Source organism: Desmodus rotundus, chromosome 8, assembly GCF_022682495.2.
Source record: "Desmodus rotundus isolate HL8 chromosome 8, HLdesRot8A.1, whole genome shotgun sequence".
Lineage (NCBI taxonomy): Eukaryota > Metazoa > Chordata > Mammalia > Chiroptera > Phyllostomidae > Desmodus > Desmodus rotundus.
The window spans coordinates 36,892,447-36,912,844 of NC_071394.1; the positions used below are offsets into that span (position 1 = coordinate 36,892,447).

The 20,398-nt window shown below is 39.9% G+C and overlaps 1 protein-coding gene across 1 annotated transcript in view; it reads right to left on the bottom strand.

Annotated features, from left to right (window-relative positions):
* PREX2 (phosphatidylinositol-3,4,5-trisphosphate dependent Rac exchange factor 2) overlaps nt 1-5,775 on the bottom strand; it is a 223,257-nt gene extending 217,482 nt beyond the window's left edge. Inside the window, exon 1 of the mRNA XM_024572341.4 lies at nt 5,103-5,775. Coding sequence (XP_024428109.2) covers nt 5,103-5,243 — 141 coding nt within the window. The 5' untranslated portion in view covers nt 5,244-5,775. The remainder of the gene's footprint in view (nt 1-5,102) is intronic.
* Between the last annotated feature and the right edge of the window lie 14,623 nt (nt 5,776-20,398).

Below are 20,398 nucleotides of genomic sequence, written 5' to 3' on the forward strand. Positions count from 1 at the left end.
AGGGCGCACCCTAATGTCTCCCTGCTCCTTTGCTTATCACTCTACTGCTGTACCTCTCACACGATATTGTGATTGCTTGTACACTAAGGGTTGGGGCTGCAACATGAATTGGGGTGGGGGGGGCACAATACAGCCAGTAACATAAGCCTTAACATAATGTGTTGAATCAATTAATCTGAGCCTGGAAAAGTTAGATCATGACTGAAAGAAGTTGTTTTCAGATTCATTCAAACTGTTTTGTTTGCTTTTGCTTTATTTGCCTGGTTGTTTTCTTGAGCACCTGCTATTTACAAAGCACTATATTTAGCCCAAGAAAAGCATACATAGGAAGTAAACGCAACGGTGCTATTCTCTTGGAGTTTACCATCTAGTTAAGTGGTTTTTCTCAGCTTTAGCAAAAACACAAATCAGAAGAAGGTGAGGATATGCTAGAAGCCAGGGTAGAGAGCCTGAACCCACACAATCCAGCTCGCCCAGGCCCTTTGTGAGGACCCTGTAGCCAAAACACAGCACCCTGGAACTCTAGGGAGCACCATTGGAAAGAGCTAAGGGACACATATATTAGACTAGATAAGGTACTGAGTATGCAATTATTTAAGGTAAATTGTAAAGCACCATACTTACTATAGTTGTTACATAGATCTAACGTGTTCTCACTGTCTCAAAGACCACTGAGCACCTCCAGCATAGCATGGGAAGGAGTGCCCTGACAAAAGGAAACACAGGGGAGGGAGCCAGGAACACGCTCCGAGACACAGCAAACAGGGAGAGGAGAATGTAACAGAGACAAAAGTAACACGCTGAGAACGAGCAGCACATGTGGCTCTGCGTGACAACTGCAGCATCAGAGGAAAAAACAGTGACTATGCATCGAGCCCTCCCGGGAGCCAGACTCTGGGCTGAGCCCCATGCGTACATCATCTCACCCTCCCCGCAACCTGGAGACGTTTACCGTTTCCCCACTTTCCAGGCGAGGAAAATGGGGCTTGAAAAGTTCAAGAATGTGTCCAAAGTGATTGTGTCATATCTGACATCAAAGCCTGGGCCGATAACAAATTTCAGTATCTTTAGTTTACAGCAAGACACACAACTTTGTCTTAAAGTGCCTGTAGTGTGCTGATTTGCCAGGAACAACCTGTTCCCCATTGTCATCGTTAATAGTACTCTTACTCTCAAAAGTGTCCCCGCTTAGACAAGAATGAACGTGGTCATCCTGCCTCAACGCCACTTGCTACAGTGAAACATGTCCACGCAACTATCCAGACCCAATGCAAAACAAAACCGGGAGGCCTTTTGTTCAAAAAGCAGAGAAAAAAGTGTTTTCAAAGGTGCTGAAATGTGAAGTTTTTTCTTTCTTTCGTGTATCCACTCTGCTCACACTCCACTGTCTCACTGGACTTCACTTGCAAAAGACAAGCTCAAAGATGGAATTAGCAAGAACTTCCAGACAGTGATGGCAGAGCATTAAACCTAGTGCAAGGTCCTTCTGAGCGCTAAGCCCAATGCAACTGCTATGAAGTGAGACTCAAGAGGTTGGCCCTGATCTGCCCTTTTCCCATCCACTCAGATGGGTCTGTGAAACCATCGTGACCTTGGCAGGCCCTGTGACTAGGGTGCAGACAGGAAGCTGGCGACAGCCTACTTTTGTCAAGACTGTGGACATTGAAGACTAAATCTATGATAGCATTTCTTTAGAAGAAATGTTTTAGAGTATTTCTAATGAAGCACAAAATTTCATCTCCCAAACAAAACAAGAATATATAATGTATTTGGCCACTCTCTGCCACTTTATTTTTGACATAAAAATAATTAATCCAGATAATGTAATCTATCCATGGTCTCCAGTGAAAATAAGAACACAGTGAATTCAAATAATACTGTGTTACAAAGTCTTTAATACCTCAATGCCTAATTTAAATCATGTTTCTGTTTTAAATGAAGACATAATGTTTAACTTAAAATATTTTGTTACAAAAATACATATGTGTATAAACTTAAGTAATTATTCCACTATCTATACAGACCAAATGGAAGAAAAACAAATCAGAAATTTAAGATGATCAAGAAATTGCCCTTAAAAATGGGTAGAAATTTAGAAGATGGGTCAATTTGCTTGTTCATTCATTCATTCATTCATTCATTCATCATGTACTGAGTACTTACAATGTCTCAAGCACCATACAAAGTTCTGGGGAAACACAGATGTATAAAATGTAGCCCTCAAGAAGCGTACATCCTAGTAGAATGAGACAAAGGCAAACGAATAAATATATAGGCTTTCTTTGGTGCTAAGGGAGAAGTAACCACAGGGCAGAGTGAGTACACAGCAGTGAGCACTCTAACCTTGGGGGGATGCAGCAGAGAGAGAGGGGTTCAAGAAAGGTCACTGCAGGACTTGAACTGAACTTTGAAGGGCCAGTAGGAATCCAGCAGGTACCTAAGGGCTAGGGAGGAGCAAAAGAGGAGCCCTGAGAAAGCATGGCACCCTCGGGAAGAGAGCCACTCTACATGACAGCAGCAAACTTAAAGGACAGTTCTTTGTTCTATCAGGAAGTGTGTTCCTGGGTGGCAACCAGAGAGAGAGTGCATATATACTGAGTGTATGTATAGAGAACAAGGCTATGTTCACGGATTATCTGGGACTGATGTGGGGAAAGGTGCTCCCTCCTTCCGAGGTGAAGGGTTGGAAAAGAGAAGACAAAGGAGTCAGAAGTAAAAGATCTTAGTAAGAAGAGTTATCCCCTCAGGCCATACGATCATTTAATCAAGAGCAATAATACCATTGTGTTGACTTATTTATGGGCCCACAAGTAAAAATATGTTTTTGGTAGAAATGTTTTCTTATTTCTTTGTAATAAAGATAGGCGTTACCTTTCATCCATGTTAGTGGCTTGAGGCAATGACAGAAATCTAAATTACTAAAATAACAAATATTTAAATTCGACTTAAGAATACACTATCAAATTTTTGCAACAAATTTACCACAGTACTTACTTCATACTACAGCTAATTTTTGTAAATTACTTTTATTGTTAGTCTGCATTTCTAATTACTCCATTAGGATGGACTTCTACAAGATGAATTACCAGGCCACAGGGTTTAAATATTTTTAAAGCTCTTGGTACATATTAGCTTAGGCTAAAATTAAAACTAGATTGACTACATCAACTGAAGGTAAACAAATAAAATACATGGAAATTCAATGTTACTATAAATAATACTCAAAAAAGAAAATCTAATAGTATATTATAAGTATATCTTAGGGTTTGAATAGTTATAAAACTATACAGAAGGGTAAACTTTCGTTAAGGATGACTTTCAGGCCAGTGTGTTTGTGTTTATGTGTGTGTGTGAACACATATGTGCACCAACAGTGGACAAAAGAAAAGTTATAACTTCTGAATCAGATGAGAAGAATGAAATTATAAGATGATTTACTTGTAAATAGTAAAATACAATTTATTTTATGCCTCCCATAATCTCTCACTTAGCTTTGTATAGCAATAAGTTTGCAGTTTTAATAAGCAGCTGTTAACATTAGAGGGAAAAATGATATTTTAAATAAAGATCAACTGGGTTTTTTAAGTAGCTTAGGTTAACTATTTCTCTAAATTAGGAATCTGCACAGTATCTTTTTCATAAACTTCAGGAAGAAGTAATTAATGCAATTTAAAACATGACTCAGATTTTTCGAAGTCAAAGGACTTCCTTACCACCAAAGTTTCAGAAAGCCACATTTGAGGTTATTAAAACTTAAATCTCCTTTAAAAACATGCCTTTTTGACATTGTTGCACGGAAGTGTACAATTCTATTTATTACCAATTACCAGTATATTCTCAAATGCCCACATATTTCTAAAGAATGTAGTCCCTGGGGCTCAAGTAGATTGATTTTAACTTGTGAAATTAACCAGAAGCCAACCTATGCATCTTAAATCCCTGGAGAAAATGTTCTTTCCTTTTTGCCATAGCTAACTAGTTAATTTCCTCTATCATAATCATAAGCAGAATGCTTACACCTTTGAGAAAACTGAGCAGGAAGTTCGGCCTATGAGACATTTTCCTTTGGACCAGGGGTTTCCCAGCAGGGTGGTGGAAGAGTAAGGTTAGAACATCTCGGGGAGACTGCAAAGGCTGCAGCTCCTGAGTCTGAATGACCCTCTCCTGGGCATTTGGGTGGAGAGCAGCCAATCCTCAAATTCTTTGTCTTTGCAGCAGTGAGTAGAAAAAACTCAACTTTTGAGTGATGTCTCAGAAGTTTCTTTCACTTAATTTTGCCCCTCCTGATCCTACAATGAATGAACCGTTTACAAAAGCAACTTCCAGTGAGCCACGCTGAAACTTTGAAACAAAGTTCCTGCCAGTTCTAGGAAATCTTGAAGTTGTTTAACATGAGTTTTATTATGCGCCTCTCCTGGGCTCAGTGGTCACAGGGGACCCAGGACCTGAGCGGGGACTGATTTAAACCAGGGGTGGGGGAGGAGTTTGTAGGACTAGGATGCGGTAACCACTACATGTGGCTTTAATATCAAACAGCTGCTAGAGATCATAACCCCGCTGCTCTTTCTGTGCCTACCCTCCATCAGAATCCTGCTTCAAAGATTATTCTAACTAAAGGGACTTCATTGCCATGGAATCTGAATAATGAGCTCAGCCTCTAGAAGAATCAAAGTTTTTTTTTTTTAACTAAATGTATTTGAATGTAGCGGACTGATTTTAATCAGCAAGCTAAAGTCCTAACACAAAATCCCTAGGGGAGAAAGGGAAGCGGGGGGAGGGGAAGGGATGCACGGAGCAGCCGAGCAGGCCAGGGCGGGGGGTGGGGGGTGTAGAGAAGAGTAAGTAAAGATGGGGACTGCCGGGATTCCCTGAACAGGCGCCTTCTCTCATTCCAGCTAACTTTCCAAACTAGCAGCTCTCCGAGGCCCCGGCAACACCGTGCATCCCCAGGTATTAAACTTTCCCCGCGGGGGTCAACGCACCCGCGAACAGGGCTTCCGAGCCTGGATTCAGGTGCGGGCGATGCCGGGACCCGTCCCTGTCCCCGCGCAGACAATGCCGCCCGCGCCCCGCCATCCCCCAGCGTCGCCCTGCACACTCACCGACACCAGGAACTCCAGGGTTCCCACGTAGTCCCGCTCGGTCTTCTGGAGCTCGCTGAGCACGCACACGCGCAGGCGAAGCTGCTTCTCCAGGTCCTTGGCGCTCTCAGCGCGGCCGTCCGCGCGGCTCTCGTCGTTCATGGTGCTCGGTGGGACCCCGGGCTGGCGGCAGTGCCGCGCGCTGTCCCGGTCCACGCGGTGGGAGAGAAAAGTTGATGGCTCCGCAAAGTCCGAGGAGGGACGGGCGACTTTACATGCTGGGTAGAGGCAGTGGAGGGGGCGCGGGGACGCGCCGGGACGCTCGCTGGAACTCCAGCGTTGGAGGCGCGGGGTGCTGCGGAGGACACTCCCGGGAGATCGGGCTCCGGCCAGGGACCTGCGCTCCTGGCCCCACTGCTCCGGCCTCACACGGCCCCGGCTGGAGGGGAGGCGGCTCTGGCAGCCACAGCGGTGACTTGGACATTAATCAAATGCTTTGTATCCATGTGACTCCGACCCTTTACCCTTCGCCAAATCTCAGGAAAAAGGAAACACAACCCTGGGGAAGTGTGTTGCGTGCCAGCTAACTACACACACACACACACACACACACACAGTCAGCACTAGAGATGGAACTAATGGGAGATTCCCAAACCTAGGAGGACACACTCCAAGACTCAGCTCCTGGGTTGCCCCTGTGTCTCCCGCCTATTGTTTAGCTTTAATGTGTTTTGTACAAACCCTGAAGGCAGAGAAACAAGTCCCCAGGCTTACATAACTGGATGGGAACAAAAACAACCATGGTATTGACCCTCCCGTCTTTGAAAAAAAACAGAACACATTGATTTTTGGTTTTATTAAAGCACAAAACTGGTTTGCTTTTCACCACTTCCCCCCCACCGAGAATATTCCACAGGGCCGATACCCTCCGGCCTGCCCGCGGAGAGTAATTAGCATAATAAACAGAGAAACTATGGGAAAGTGACCGCCCCGGCCCATACAATAAGCTCCAGCTACAATAAGCGTCACCATTGCACTGTGCTGTTTTGAAGGGAGACCCTTAGCAAGTCTGTAACTTTTTTCCAGTATCTAGATAGTGTGTAAACGCAACGTGGGGCAAGAATATTAGTGCCAGTTTTGTTTCTAAGAGCTGCTATCATTTAAGACAGTGTCGCTAATTAAAAAGATAAAGTTGTTACCAAATGCTCACCAAATATTAAAGACAGCTTCTTAGGATTTGAAAATGGAAACAGAGAGCATGTCTTGATGTCACTGTTTATGTTTATTACCTTTTCTCACTTGAAACAGATCCAGAACTTAATGAGCACTGAATATTTCCAATTAACTTAACAAGCAAGCAAAAATAACCCGTATACATTTTGTCTTGATACCACTCATGTGTATTTTTCGGAGTCATTTTTTCCTACTTAAAACTTTGAATAGTCTGCAGTAAATGACATTTAAATAAACGGAAGAGCGAATTGTTTTGATGCAAGAAAGTGGTACATTCATTTGCTCCAACAGTAGAAAACATTAGCAAAACTCAAAAAAAAATAAAGATGCTTTCCAATTATTGCCATTAAAATAATTATCAGTTTTCCAGATGATGTCTTTCGAGAGCACAGTTTGTGATGAATCCTGTGCCCCTCTGTATCGCAGCGAACAGGGACTGTCCCTTTCTTCATACACTGAGGACTCGGTTTGAATCATGTGTGAGGAGTCAGTGGATAGGATGTGATTTTCCTCTCTCGTTTACACATGGCTATTAGAGGTTGCCATGAGCAAAGGACAAACAAGTAAATGGCTTCACATCCTGTGGCAGAAGAACCAAGGACAAGGCACATGAAAGAGCAGACCTCACAGCACCTAGTAAACAATAAACAAACAAACAGAAGACCTGGGACAGTAATGAATGGGAAAATCAAACACCATTGAACCTTTCAGGCAGCAGGGAATGAGTGCATTTCCTCCTCCCTAGGTCTGCACCCTCCTCTAATGTAAAAAGTAAGTAAATAAAGCATGCTTTGCATCAGATGTTCCCCCAGATAAAATAGTATTTCTCATCAATTGTCCCCAATTGAAGAACTGTTTATGCAATTTTTTTCTATCAAAAAAAATGAACTTACACACAACCCACTAAAGCCTCAGTCTCAGAGAGCAATGCATTGAGCCTGAATCATCAACGGGGTTTTACCCACCCAAAGCCCACGTCTCAGTTCCACACACATGTGCTGAGGACCTCTTTGTGTGTTGCATTGTACCAGGGCCTGAGACCACAGAGATCTTGACTTCTAGGCAAGTATTTTTTAAAGGTGTGCCATAGACCATTCTAGGACAATTCCCTGAGATCTTGTTAAAATGAACGTTCTTGAGCCCCATCCCAAAGTTATTGAATGAGAATCTCAAAGATGGGAGCCCTAAACTAATCTGACAAGGTCTTCAGATCTTTCTCAGACACACCAATACCTGAGAGCCACCATTCTAAAGATTAACAATTGAGTAGAACAGTGTCACAAGTTGAAGTAATTCCATCAAAAGACAAACTGCAATGATTGCTTTGCAAAAATTTTAAAAATGTGCAAGGAAGCTGGCAGAAAAATATTCCCTGAAAGTGTGCAGACTCAGACTTCTCTCAGAAGTGCCCAGTGTAGGAATTATTGATAGTTCCTGCCCATTCTTCTGCTCCTCAGTGTACTCCTCAACATCACTGCTAATTAATGAACAGCTTCAGGACACTGGGTAGTGCCTTCTGCCAGGCAACTTGCAGTGTCTTCTGTAGCCCTGGCTGAAGTTCCTAATTCCTCATCAAAAACGTAAGAGCATAAGAAAACAGGGCTGGAGTATCTGGAAACCTTCACTTTGATGGTAAATAAGGTCTTTCATAAACTCTGAATGTGTTGTGTCCCTCCCCACTTCCTCTATTGAAATTTCGGGCCCTGTCTGCCAGGGAAAGGAAAGCAACAACAAAAATGATGGACAGGATCCAGTTTTTTCCTGAAATACTAATGAGGTCGAAGCATCCAATAAAAAGGAGATGGAAGAAAAGAAGATAGAGAGAAGAGGCTGCTGAGCAGTGAACTAGCTCAGCTACTAAATTTATTTCATCTGCATGAACTCGGCAGAGTTAGAATCCATTATCATGCAGTTCAAAGAGCCAAAGCGCACGGCAGCGCAGGTTTCCTTTGGTCCGGCGGAGAGAAGGACTCCTGGACTGAATGAGAAATCCAATGCTGTCCCTTTGTAAGAAGACAGCCTCCTCCGTCCTGTTTCAGATGGGGATCATTTTAACATTCCTGTCATTTCAATACTAGGTAAAGTAATAAATCAAATTTGATGTGGACATTTATTAAGATAACAGCACTGACAAGAAATGGAAAGGTTGATTGTATGTCCATCTAGTTAAATAGAAAATTCTAAGAGTCCGACTATTTTTTACTTGCAAGTAAAATCCTGGTATTTCCTTCACTACCCTGGTCTACGATAGATGATTCTAAATTATACTAGAATAAAAATATTACAGAAACATTGAGCTACATAATGCATTATTAAGAGTCTTGGACAAGAAGTAATCCTAAAACCCTCATTAATTCAGTTATACTTTAGTCATAACAAGCACAGGGTGTACTGGAGCATGTAATTAAATATTTCTATCATACCGATTCAAGGACTTTAGAATGTGTATTGCCTGAAAGGACAAAATATAGTTTTCATAGCCATGTTTTACTTTTTGTTGCAATGTTTATGGCATGTAAAAGTAAATAAATGTTTCGATAGGATTACTTTAGCAAGACTCTGAAGTCCTTGAAGATGTGGTCGCTCCCACACTGGCTTGACTAACCTCTCATAGCCACAGTCTAACATGTAAAGATAGTCACTTTTGATATTATGGAAATTTAACCTACAACCATCCCTGTGAAATAAATAGCCAGTTTTGGTCTGTGATTAGTCTCAGGAGAGACTTGATACATCCTTGCATTGTACCATCTGTCTGCTTAGCCTTCCCTTCTTATCACCTCCATTAAAAATCCTCTCTGATCTCCCATACCTCAAGATACACCCTATTTATCTCCTCCCTGTGAAAATCTCTGCCTGGTTACCCTGCTTCTTACATTAACACCCTCTCATATGTTCTCCAGGATTATCTTTCTCATATACACAAAATATATATTATATCATTCTAATGTACATAAAATATATATTATTATCTAGTTATTATCTATACATGATATATCAAATACATTCTCATATATACATATATCATTCTCTACTTGACTTAACCTGGTTTCCTCAGAAAGCAGAGGGTGAGACAAAAGCTAGTGTGAAGATAATATATATGGTAATATGATTCCAGGGAGCAGGAGTAAGGGAAAGGAAGAGTCGGACAGAAAAAGGGAGAAAACCACCGATATGAGAGTGCATAACAGAGTTGGGTGCCCCTATGGGAAACTGGATGCTCTATCCTAGAGGACCTTCTGAGAAGCCTTGTGGAATACATCTCAGAACTACCCACCTGGAGGAAGAAAGAGGGAAACATCTATTTATCATTTCCTCTTCTCAATTGGTCAAGGATTGTCCTGAAGGGCATAGATTGGCCCCTACACATTCACGTTGCCCAGGCATGAGTACCTAGAGGTTTTCACAGGTAAGATTCTAGTCAGGAAGCGAGAAGGGTGAAGCACTCTCGGGCTGTTCCTGTATCAGATTGGCCTAGTCATTTGAGGAACTGCTTCCATGATCCTCAGAAATAAGGGAAGAGGTCAAGAGAGTTTTTCCCTTGAGTACATGGGGTTCTGATCCCGTTTCAGACACTTCCAGATAAAGACAAATGTCACTGTTGGCCAACCTCTCTGGCTGCGTTCCATGCCACTCCCCACTGTGCAAACCCACCTCAGCCACGCTGGAGTACTTTCAGGATTCTTACAATGCCAAGCCCCATAGTACAGTCCCTTCTCCCCAGTGTAGCACTGATTACACTTCATCATAATTGCCAGATCAATTGACGATCACTACCAGACCACAGTGTCTTGAGGAAAAAGATTCTGTCACCCACATGTACCCTTAGTCTCCCGATAATCTGGCATGTAATTATTGCTAAATGAATATTTGCTGATTGAATAATGAATTAATAAATAGAAGAATAAAATACCCTGGAACTCTATTGGCCTCCCAGAGCATAATCATTCTATCTCTAAACAAAGACAGGTCTTTGTCATACATTTGTTAAACATTTGTAATGTATCCACCATTGCAATATCATACAGAATAATTTCACTGCCCTGAAAATCCACCTGCTTATCTGTCCTTCCCTCCAAGATCCTGGAAATCACTGATATTTTTACTACCTTCATAGCTTTTTCCTTTTACAGAATGTCATATAGTTGGAATCATGCAGCACATAACCTTTTCAGATTGGCTTTTATTGCTAAGCAATGTGCTTTTAAGTTTCCTCCGCGTCTTTTAATGCTTGGATCGCTTATTTTCTTTTATCACTGAAAAAATTGTATTGTCTGGATGCACTAGTTTGTTTAGCAGCTTACCTGCTGCAGGACATCATGGATGCTTCTGAATTTGGCAATTACAAGTAAAACCACTGTAAACATTTTTTATAAGCAGGTTTTTGGGTGGACATATGTTTTGAACTCATTTGAGTAAATACCAAGGAGTGTGATTGCTGGATCATTTAATAAGAGTATATTTAGCTTTGTAACAAATTGCCGACCTTTTCCCCACCAGTAATGAAAGATAGTTCCATTGCTCCACATCCTCTCCAGCTTTTGGTGCTGTCAGTGGTTTGGATTTTGGCCACATAAACAGTACCTAGTGGCATCTCGTTGTTTTAATGTGTAGTTCCCTGTGACTTATGATGTTAAACACCTTTCCCAGGGCTTACTTGCCATCTGTGTATCTTCCCTAGTGAACTGTCTGTTAAGGTCCTTGGCCCATTTTTTAAATTAGGTTGTTTGTTTTCTTATTATTGAGTTTTAAGTGTTCTGTGTATATTTTGTTGAATAGTTCTTCATCAGGTGCATCTTTTGAAAATGTTTTCTCCTAGTCTGTGGCTTGTCTTTTTATTTTGTTGACATTGTCATTCTGCAGAGCTGAAGATTTTCATTTTAATGAAGTCTAATTTATCAGTTTTTTTCTTTCATGTATCATTTATTTTTGCATTGTATCTAAAATGTTGTATCTAAAAATGGGTAGATTTATCATCACCAGAGCCAAAGTCACCAAGATATTTTCCTATGTTATCTTCTCAGAGGCTTATAGTTTTGCATTTTACACTTAGTTTATGATCCATGTGTTAATTTTGTGAAAGATGCAAGGTTTGTGCTTACGTTTTTTTTTACATATGGATGTATAGTTGCTCCAGTACAATTTATTGGGGGAAAAATGACCCTTTAAATGTAATCTTGATTAAATTGCCTTTGCTTCTCTTTCAAAAATCAGTTGATTAGATTTGGGTGGGTCTATTCTGTGTTCTCTATCCAGCACCTTGATCTATTCGTCTATTCTTTCACTGGTACCACGTTGTATTGATTATCCTAGATGTATCAGAAGTCTTGAAGTCAGGGAGTATCAGTCCTCCAACTTTATTCTTTTTCCTCAATATTGAGTTGGCTATTCTGAGTATTTTGCCTCTCCATATCAATTTTAGAATAAGTTTTTTAATATGTACAAATTAACTTGCTGGGATTTGGGTTGAAATTATGTGGAATCATAGATCAAGTTGGAAAAAACTCTTATCTTTACAATATTGAATGTTCTGCCCATACTCATGGAATATCTCTCCATTTTTTTAGATCTTCCTTGATTTTTTTATTAGTTTTTAAATGTTTCTCATATACATTTACACATATTTTGTTATATTTTTATCTAAGTTTAATTATTTCTGTGTGCTAATGTAAATATTCACGGTTTTCAAATTTCAAATTCCAGTTATTCATTGCTAGTATAGAAGAAAGCAATTGGCTTTTATACATTAACCCAGTATCCTATCATCTTGCCATAATCATTTATTAGTTCCAGGAGAGTTTTGTTGTTATTATGTTAGCATTTCTACATAAACGATTATGTCATCCGTGAACAGACTATATGGCTTTTATTTCCTTTTCTTGTCTGATTGCACGAGCCAGCACTTCCAGTGCAATGCAGAACTTGGGTGGTGATAGCAGGTCTTCTTCCCCTGTTCCTGATCACAGTGGACAAGCATCTAGGTGCTCACCATTAACTCTGATGGTAAGTGTGGGTTTTCCACAGATGTTCTTTATCAAATGGAGAAAGGCTATACCCATATTTGATAGTTATAATTTTAATTCTTATATTGGCAATCTTGTAAAAATAAGTAGTACTTGTTTCCCTTTTTCTAGAAGATTTAGTATGTATCTCTTGACTATATAAAATGAGTCTACTAACAATGTTACAGAACAGCAAGTGGGGTCCCGCTGTCTATCACCACCCTCTAGGCAAAATTCCAGAGGCAAAGTTTTGGTGATAAAGGAAAGGAGTCTTTATTCAAAAGCTACACAATTTTGGAATAACAGCTTCGCACAAGCACTAGTCCCTTAAGCCTATCAATTAAGGCTAACCTCTTCAACTCTTGAGTTCCAGCATTCCCCCTGTTAGTTTTTAATTATCTTATTTTATGGGGTTAGTTTACAAACTGAAACAACATAGGATACAAAAGCTACAAAATTCTGCCTCAGAGCTCATCCCCTCTAGAACACCTAAAGAAGAATAACTCTGCCAGCCTCTGCCAGGCCAGCCCAATCCTAAACTTTGCCCAAAGTTGCTTCTCCCATCCAAAATCCATCCAAAATACTGTCCTTTGGGAAATGCAGGCAACTGCAGCACAATCATCCAGGCACCCTCAAGGAAGATTGACCGAGGGCCAGTCTCTGCCTTCTTTTTATTTTAAATCTTCTGGCCTATAATTCTGTGCACTCCAAAGGCGTTCAGCTTTGCAGCCAATCCCATCCTAGACTGTTTACCATTGCCTCTGGCAAACTCCTCCTGTAGGCACGCCCTTCTCCTCCCCAGTGATCTGATCAGATCTCTCCAAGTCACCAATTCTGCCCTTTTCTCTCTATCTCACTACCATTCTACCTTTTGAGCTTTATCTTTAGTTTTGTGCTGTCAGGGTTGGTAATAGTTAATCTTGTGTTTTGTAACCACATTTAAGTCACCTGGGTTACTTTCTAAAAGCTTAAAATCAATAAATGGAGTATATACTATCTGACTGCCTTAATAATGCTTACTACCTAAATACATAAGTTGGTAAAATTGTATTTCATTCCCGTGGGGTCCAAAGTCCTAACACTCATGACACTCCAGGGACCACTTCTTGGTCAAATGGTTCCTGTTTCGTCACATACCACCAGTCACTGAAAGACAGGCAGGGCATCACCTGATCTTCATAGTTGGGCCATGACTTTATTACGTAGTTTCTTTGTTTTATTTTTGTTTTTGTTTTGTTTTCCATTTTTGGTGGAAATAATATTTTTGATGGAAAGAAGAAATATATTTTTTCTTTACAAAGTCACTCACATTATCTAGCCCCTTAGGTACTATCTGTTGTTTTATTTTGTTTTTATTCTGTTCTTCATTCTTCTTGGAGCCCTTTGATTTAATTTCCAATATGGGCTGATTGCTGAGAACCTGATAGAAAACTCTCAGCTTGGGATTGTTTTCCAAGGCCTCCTGGTAAATTCCACCATCTCTTCTATCAGAAATCTATTCTCTGTATATATTAATTTTCTAGGGCTACTGTAATAAGATACTCATATCTCACTGTTCTGGAGGCCAGAAGTCCAACATCAAGGTTGCTCTCTCCTGACGTCTGTGAGGGAGAATCTGTGCATGCCTCTTTACTATTGCCTGGTACCCTCGGACATTCCTTAGCTTGAAGATGGTATTCTTCCTGTGTCTTCACATGGTCTTCACTCTATGAGTGTCAGTCTCTGTGTTTCAACTTCCCCTTTACAGAAGGACACAGTCATATTTATCACCCTAATGACTTCATCTTACCTTGATAATCTGCAAGGATCTTATTTCCAAATAATGTCACATGCTTACAACTACAGTATCTGTGGGAGCACACAATTCAACTGACAATACTTGATATCTATACTCATTTTGCTGAATTATATCTTAAAAGATTTCCTTAGAAAGAGTGCATGGGATATAAATTGTCTGAGTCCTGTTTATTATGGTTCATTAATAGCTTGACTATGTAAGAATGCTAGGTTCAGAATTATTGCCCATTAGAAGTTTGAAAGCATTGCTTACTTTTCTTCTACCATTTTTGTTAGTGATTGGGAAAAAAATGTATTATTTCCTTATATTTTCTTCCTCTCTATTATTGTGTGCCCATTTTTCTGGAACTTTTATTACTTGAGTTGGGTCTCCTAGAATTATTCTCCGTATGTAATATCTAAAGTGTTCAATGTCTTTGTTTTGTTGGTGTTGGCTCTTTGTTTGGTTTAATCTCCATTGGCTTTGTTCTCTATGTTATAAGAGACTTACTCACTTCATACTCTAACCTTTGTTGAGTTTTTCATTTGGCATATGATTATTCATGTAATATTCTAATTTGTTTTCTGATTTTTCTTTTCTCACAGCATTCTGCTCTTATACTCCAGGGGAACTACCTTCTGAAATCTTTCACTGAAGGTTTTTTGTTTCTTGTAGAGACAATTTTTTCTGCTTTTTTAAACTTTATTTTGTTGTTGTTGTTGTTATTTAATCTTATCCTTTCTTTATCTTATCCTGTCTTTAATCCTGTCCAGTCCATTCATGACAACGATGGTCTTTGGATATCCTGCTATTAAGAGAGGGTGAGGGAATAGTTTCTTTCTATAGCAGGGGTGTGTTTCCTATACCCTTGTAGGTAGGTCTGTTTTCCTTCTCCGTCTCTCTCACTAATAGAAATACTGATTGGGCCCTGGCTGGTGTGGCATAGTGGTTGAGTGCTGGCTTGGGAAACAAAGGGTCACTGGTTCTATTCCCAGTATAGGGCACATGCCTGGGTTTTGGGCCAGGTCCCCAGTAGGGGGCGCACAAGAGGCAACCACACATTGATGTTTCTCTCCCTCTCTTTCTCCCTTCCTTCCCCTGTCTAAAAATAAATAAATAAAGTCTTAAAACAAACAAACAAAAAAGAAACACCGATTGGGAACTTTATGTTGTGTCCAAGGCTTATCTAAATGAAATGAACCCATCAATGGGAACAGGCAGATGGCAAGTCTTTAGCTAGGGAGCTTCCAATTGCCAAAATGGGAAAACTTTACTCTGGGGTGCTGACACCAAAAGTTCTAATTCTGCCTGTGCAAATACACACATCTTATTAAAACAGAATCCTTAGGTATTTTCAGTCTGAAATTGATGACTGGTTCCTACACTAATCATTGGAGAACACAGAAGGGAAACAAAAACATAGACTTGTCAGCAAGAAAGCAAAACTTGCTCTGCAGAGAGACTTCTCAAGTAAGTCGCTAGCCTCCTCTGTCACCCTGTCCCCACCAAGTCTCCGTTTCTTCAGCCTTCTCCTGTTACTCTGCTCTAACTCTGCCTTGCTCTCTTTTTCTTGTCAGAACCTTCCACCCTCTTTTTATCTTTCAGCCATTTGTTGAAATCTCATACTTATGTTTCTCTTCATGGTGATGGGTGTTTTCTTTTACTATTATCTAACTGTGGCGGCCCCAGGGGTGGTGGTGAAGGGATGCAGACCAATATTCATCCTCAGACCATTACCTTGAACCATCTTTACTTAGAAGTTTCAAATTCAATACAACATAGCTGTCAGTGGGACATTTAAATAAAGGGTTATGATAATTTAAAAAGAAAAAATCAGTGTGTCTTCATATTTTGACACTAAAATAAGCATCCCACACTAAGATGTGGTAGAACAGAAAGCCAGTTTTGAAGGGAAAGTTATGAAAACTGGAATATACCATAGAGAGGAGTCTACATGATAATTTTTTAAGATAATACTGGACGATGGATCATGCAACATATGTAACTTGCCCTGCATAACTAGCCTTACTTATCATTATGGGTAGATAATGTCCCTTAATGAATTATGATTCTTTGTGTTCACATCACTTAGTAATTTGACAATTCTGCTGCTCCCATTAAGAGATGAAGTCTATTTTTTTCCTCTAGCTTAAATGTAGCTGGCCTTGTTAATTGCACTTACCAACAGAATATGATGGAAGTGATATTATGCAAGTTCCTTAAATTAAGTCTTAAAAAACTTTAACTTCCACTGTTGCCCTCTTAAAAACCTAAGAGCAACATGTAAGATAAGTACCCAGGGTACCCTACCGCAGAATAATATGCCACATGGAGGACATCCAGGACACTCCCACCAGCAGTCAGTGTCCATTGTCAGACATGAGGGTGATACCATCTGGGAATTCCTGCCACAAGTGAACTGTTATATAATTGCAACCACATGAATGGCCTTAGGCAAGACTGGAAGAGAACATGGTTGACTCACAAAATTAAGAGAAACAATAAACCATTGATGATTTAAGTTTCGAGGTGTTTTTTTTCTTGAGCGATAGATTCCTGAAACAACATCAATAATATCTAACAAAAGTTCTTAACACTGTCTCTAATTGGACAATTTTAATGGCATGTACCCATCGCTTCAACAGCCACTATGGCTGAAGTAATTCTGTGCACTAAGTAGCTTAGGGCTGAGTTTTTGCTTAACCTTGAGCTAGCTGTTGCAGTGAGAAATTGTAATGATTGGCTTAGATCAACCCAGGTCCCATTCCTAGAAATGAGGGTGAATTCAATCTCAGCCAAACCAATGGAGAGGGAGTGAAATGATGCTAGAAAGGCAATTACAACATCCATGACAGGCAGAAGGAGGGTCGAAACTGACCATTATTCATGCCCTGCTTCTCTTGAAGCCAACAATGTCACCATGGAAACTGCTTGCATCCTTGCCTAATCTGCCACCATCAGAACTGCCACCTCTGAGACCACTGTACTGCTGTCATTACTCTAAGCCTATTGCTGCCAACATTATGAAACGATTCAGCATCCTCAGTGAGCGTGGCATTCAAAGTGAGCAGCAAATACTGGCAATGTGTTGGACCACATTCCAGCCTAAACTGAGCTGAGAACAATGTGTGGAGGGGGTAAATGTAAAGTTGGAAAGACAGAAGATATGAGGCAGAAATAAGAGACAAACTGCAGGAGAGAAGAAGGATAGTTTGCTAAGGCAAAGGACCCATGGATGGGATGGGAAAGGCCACATACTCTTTCCATTACAATTGCAGCAGATTTAGAAGTTGCAAGAACAGCTCTGATTGTAGAATCAGCTATAAAAGAGAGAAATGTTCATTACAGTTTAGGATCCAGGGTTTGAGGAAGTGTTCTGAGTTCCAGAACACCCACCACAGCTGCTACAACAGAGTCACGAGTGGGCATGCTTTGCAAGTCACACGTCTGCATCTCTGAAGAGTGGTTCTTTGCCTCCAGGATGTCCTCATTCCCTGACATTCGCGCATTCCCTCACTGTTCCCAGAGGTGACTTTCTCATTCTAACAACTGCTAAGCCCTGAGAGACTATATATTCCAACTTCGTAGGTTTGGCTGTAGCAAAAGTACAAAGCTGCTCTACAGCTGAGCCAAGCTCAGGCTGACACATGGGCAGTCATTCTCAGGGTTGAGGGAGGAGTGAAAAAGAAAAAGAGGAGGGAAATGCTATCCATAAATAATATGCATGTCCTGAAAAATATGCATATCCTGGCCAGGTTTCTCTTAGCTCTGACATTCTCTCCTCACACATCAGTATGTGTTGCAAGTCGTATTTTCTTTTTTAAAAAAATAGGGTGCCAACACTTGGATTCTTCTTGATATAATTTTATTTTTTAGAATTTTAAATCCAGACCATTGATTTATTTTCTAGTAGCCTCTTCATTTATGTTAAGAACACAGTTAAATTTAATATGAAACTTGTTAAAGAGAACACAAAAAAGGAAAACTACTCGTTCTTCACTGTTATGACTATGGTGCAAGTTCTAAAAAAAGCCTGTTGTTTTTTAATCCAATCTAACTGTATCTAACATTTAATAATAGAATTCAGTCCACTCACAGTGTATCAAAATGACCAAGGAAGATTTATTTTAGGAATGGAAGGGGGTTCAACATAAAAATACCCCAATTAACAAAATTCACAAAGTAACACTCAAAGGAGAAAATATTTTCATCTTTTCTATATGTATTCTGAAATGGCACTTGATAAAATATAGCAGAAATTCTAATAAAAACTCTAGGAAGACAATGAAATAAGTGGCTTAAATATGATGAGGCAACAAATATTATTCCAAATGGTGAAACACTAAAACCACTTCCATCAAAAACAGGAACAAGAAATAAATGCTCTCTGCCATAATCATTAACAATATTGATTCTACAGTTCTAGGGAATTGCAGTTCTAGGGGATATACTGTGACAAAGTAATAAAAATATCATTCAACATTGAACAAGAAGAAATTAAATTACTTTTTGCTGATATGATATGCTGTAAAAAGGAGATTTGATTAGTTCTTAAAAGATGGATATGCTAAAAATAGTAGCTTTATTCTGTATTGGAAATAATGAGCAAGAAACATGAATAGAAAATACAAGTCATTTATCATGTGGTTTAAAAACATATTATTTATTTCTAACAATAAAGTACTTAATTGAATGTGACTATAAGCTATTATTTGAGGTCCTATAATAAGACCTAAAAGGGAAAGTCTTTTTATCATAAACAAAATATCTAAGAGCAGTAAATAAAAAGTATGAAAAGTATAGGATTGATTTCCCTTGCAAACAGTCACAGCTTAACATAAAATCACCATGATCAAAAGAATGTGTTATTAGCACATAAATAGGCAACTATATCAGAGTAACGGAAAACAGTCACTATATATTATAATGTATGTACAAATTCAATATCTAACAAAGGCAATATTCAAATGTAAGGAAAATGAGGCCTGTACTTCTAAGCCATGATGGCACAATAGGGGCTGGATTTAGCCTCTCATCTTAAACGACCAGAAAAGCAGACCTGATATATGAAGCAACAGTTTTCACACATTGAACTACAGGCAGCTTAGAGCAGTGATTCCTAAGAAAGTCGAAACAAGAAAGATGAGACCCGTGAGCAACCTAGCTCGCTGCACAGAGAGCCTTTTCAAGCTAATATCTAGGAAGAGGAGCTCAAATAGAACAGCAATCTCAATGATTGAGCAGACAGAACTTAGGAGGCCAAAGAAGCTATAATTCTCCGGGTAGAGGGCTGGGGAGCAGACAAATGCACAGGGAGGGACTCACAGATCTGCAGAGGGGCCCTCTCGGGATTTTCCCTAAGAATTGATTTCTGTGTGCATGTGAGAAAACTACTTAAGGGTGAGGGAGGAGCACCCAAAAGGAGTAGGTGGAGCAACACTTGGACCTCATACAGAGCCAGGAATAATTCATGTTCCTGCCAGCCAGAGTGGAAGGATCTAATAGATGAGCAATCAGACAGAGTACACAGAAGGGTATTGTCTAGTATCAGGCCAATCATCCCCAAGTTAAATCTGCCCAATGAAGATTAAAAGCAAACCTGAGGGGCCACACTGATTCTAAGTAATTTTATTTGTCTAGGACAAAGCCCCCAAATATGTAAAAACATACAAAAATATCCAGCACTCAATAATGTCAATCTCTCAATGTCTGGCACCCCATAAAAATTAACTGATAGGCAAAAAAGCAGGAAAAAATAAGCCTTAATCATTTCTCAAAAGAAAATTCAATCACCATCAACAGGCCCAGAAATAAGATGCTAGAATTAACAGACAAGGATGTTATAAATAAACCCCTTATGTTCAAGAAGGTGAAGTGTGGGGTATGGAGGGGAGAAAGTAAACATATTAAAAAGATCCAGCCCCTAGCAATGCAAATACAATATATAAAATGAAATACACTAGATGGAATGGAAAGCCAATTAGACGCTGCAGAAGGACATACTACTGAACATGGAGACAGAGTAGTAGAAATTATCCAAAATTAAACACAACAAGAAATTAAACAGAGCATCCTTGAGTGGTGAGAAAATAACAAATGGCCTGACTTATACTTGTAACTGGAGTTCCAAGGATATGAGGGGGAATTCAGGGGGAAAGAAATAATATTTGAAGAAATGATGGCTAAAATTTTTTCCAAATTTGGTAAAAACTATAAACATACAGATTTAAGAAGCTCACTGTTATGGACTAAAATGTGTTCCCCCCAAATTCATATGCTAAAGCCCTAACCCCCATTCCGATATT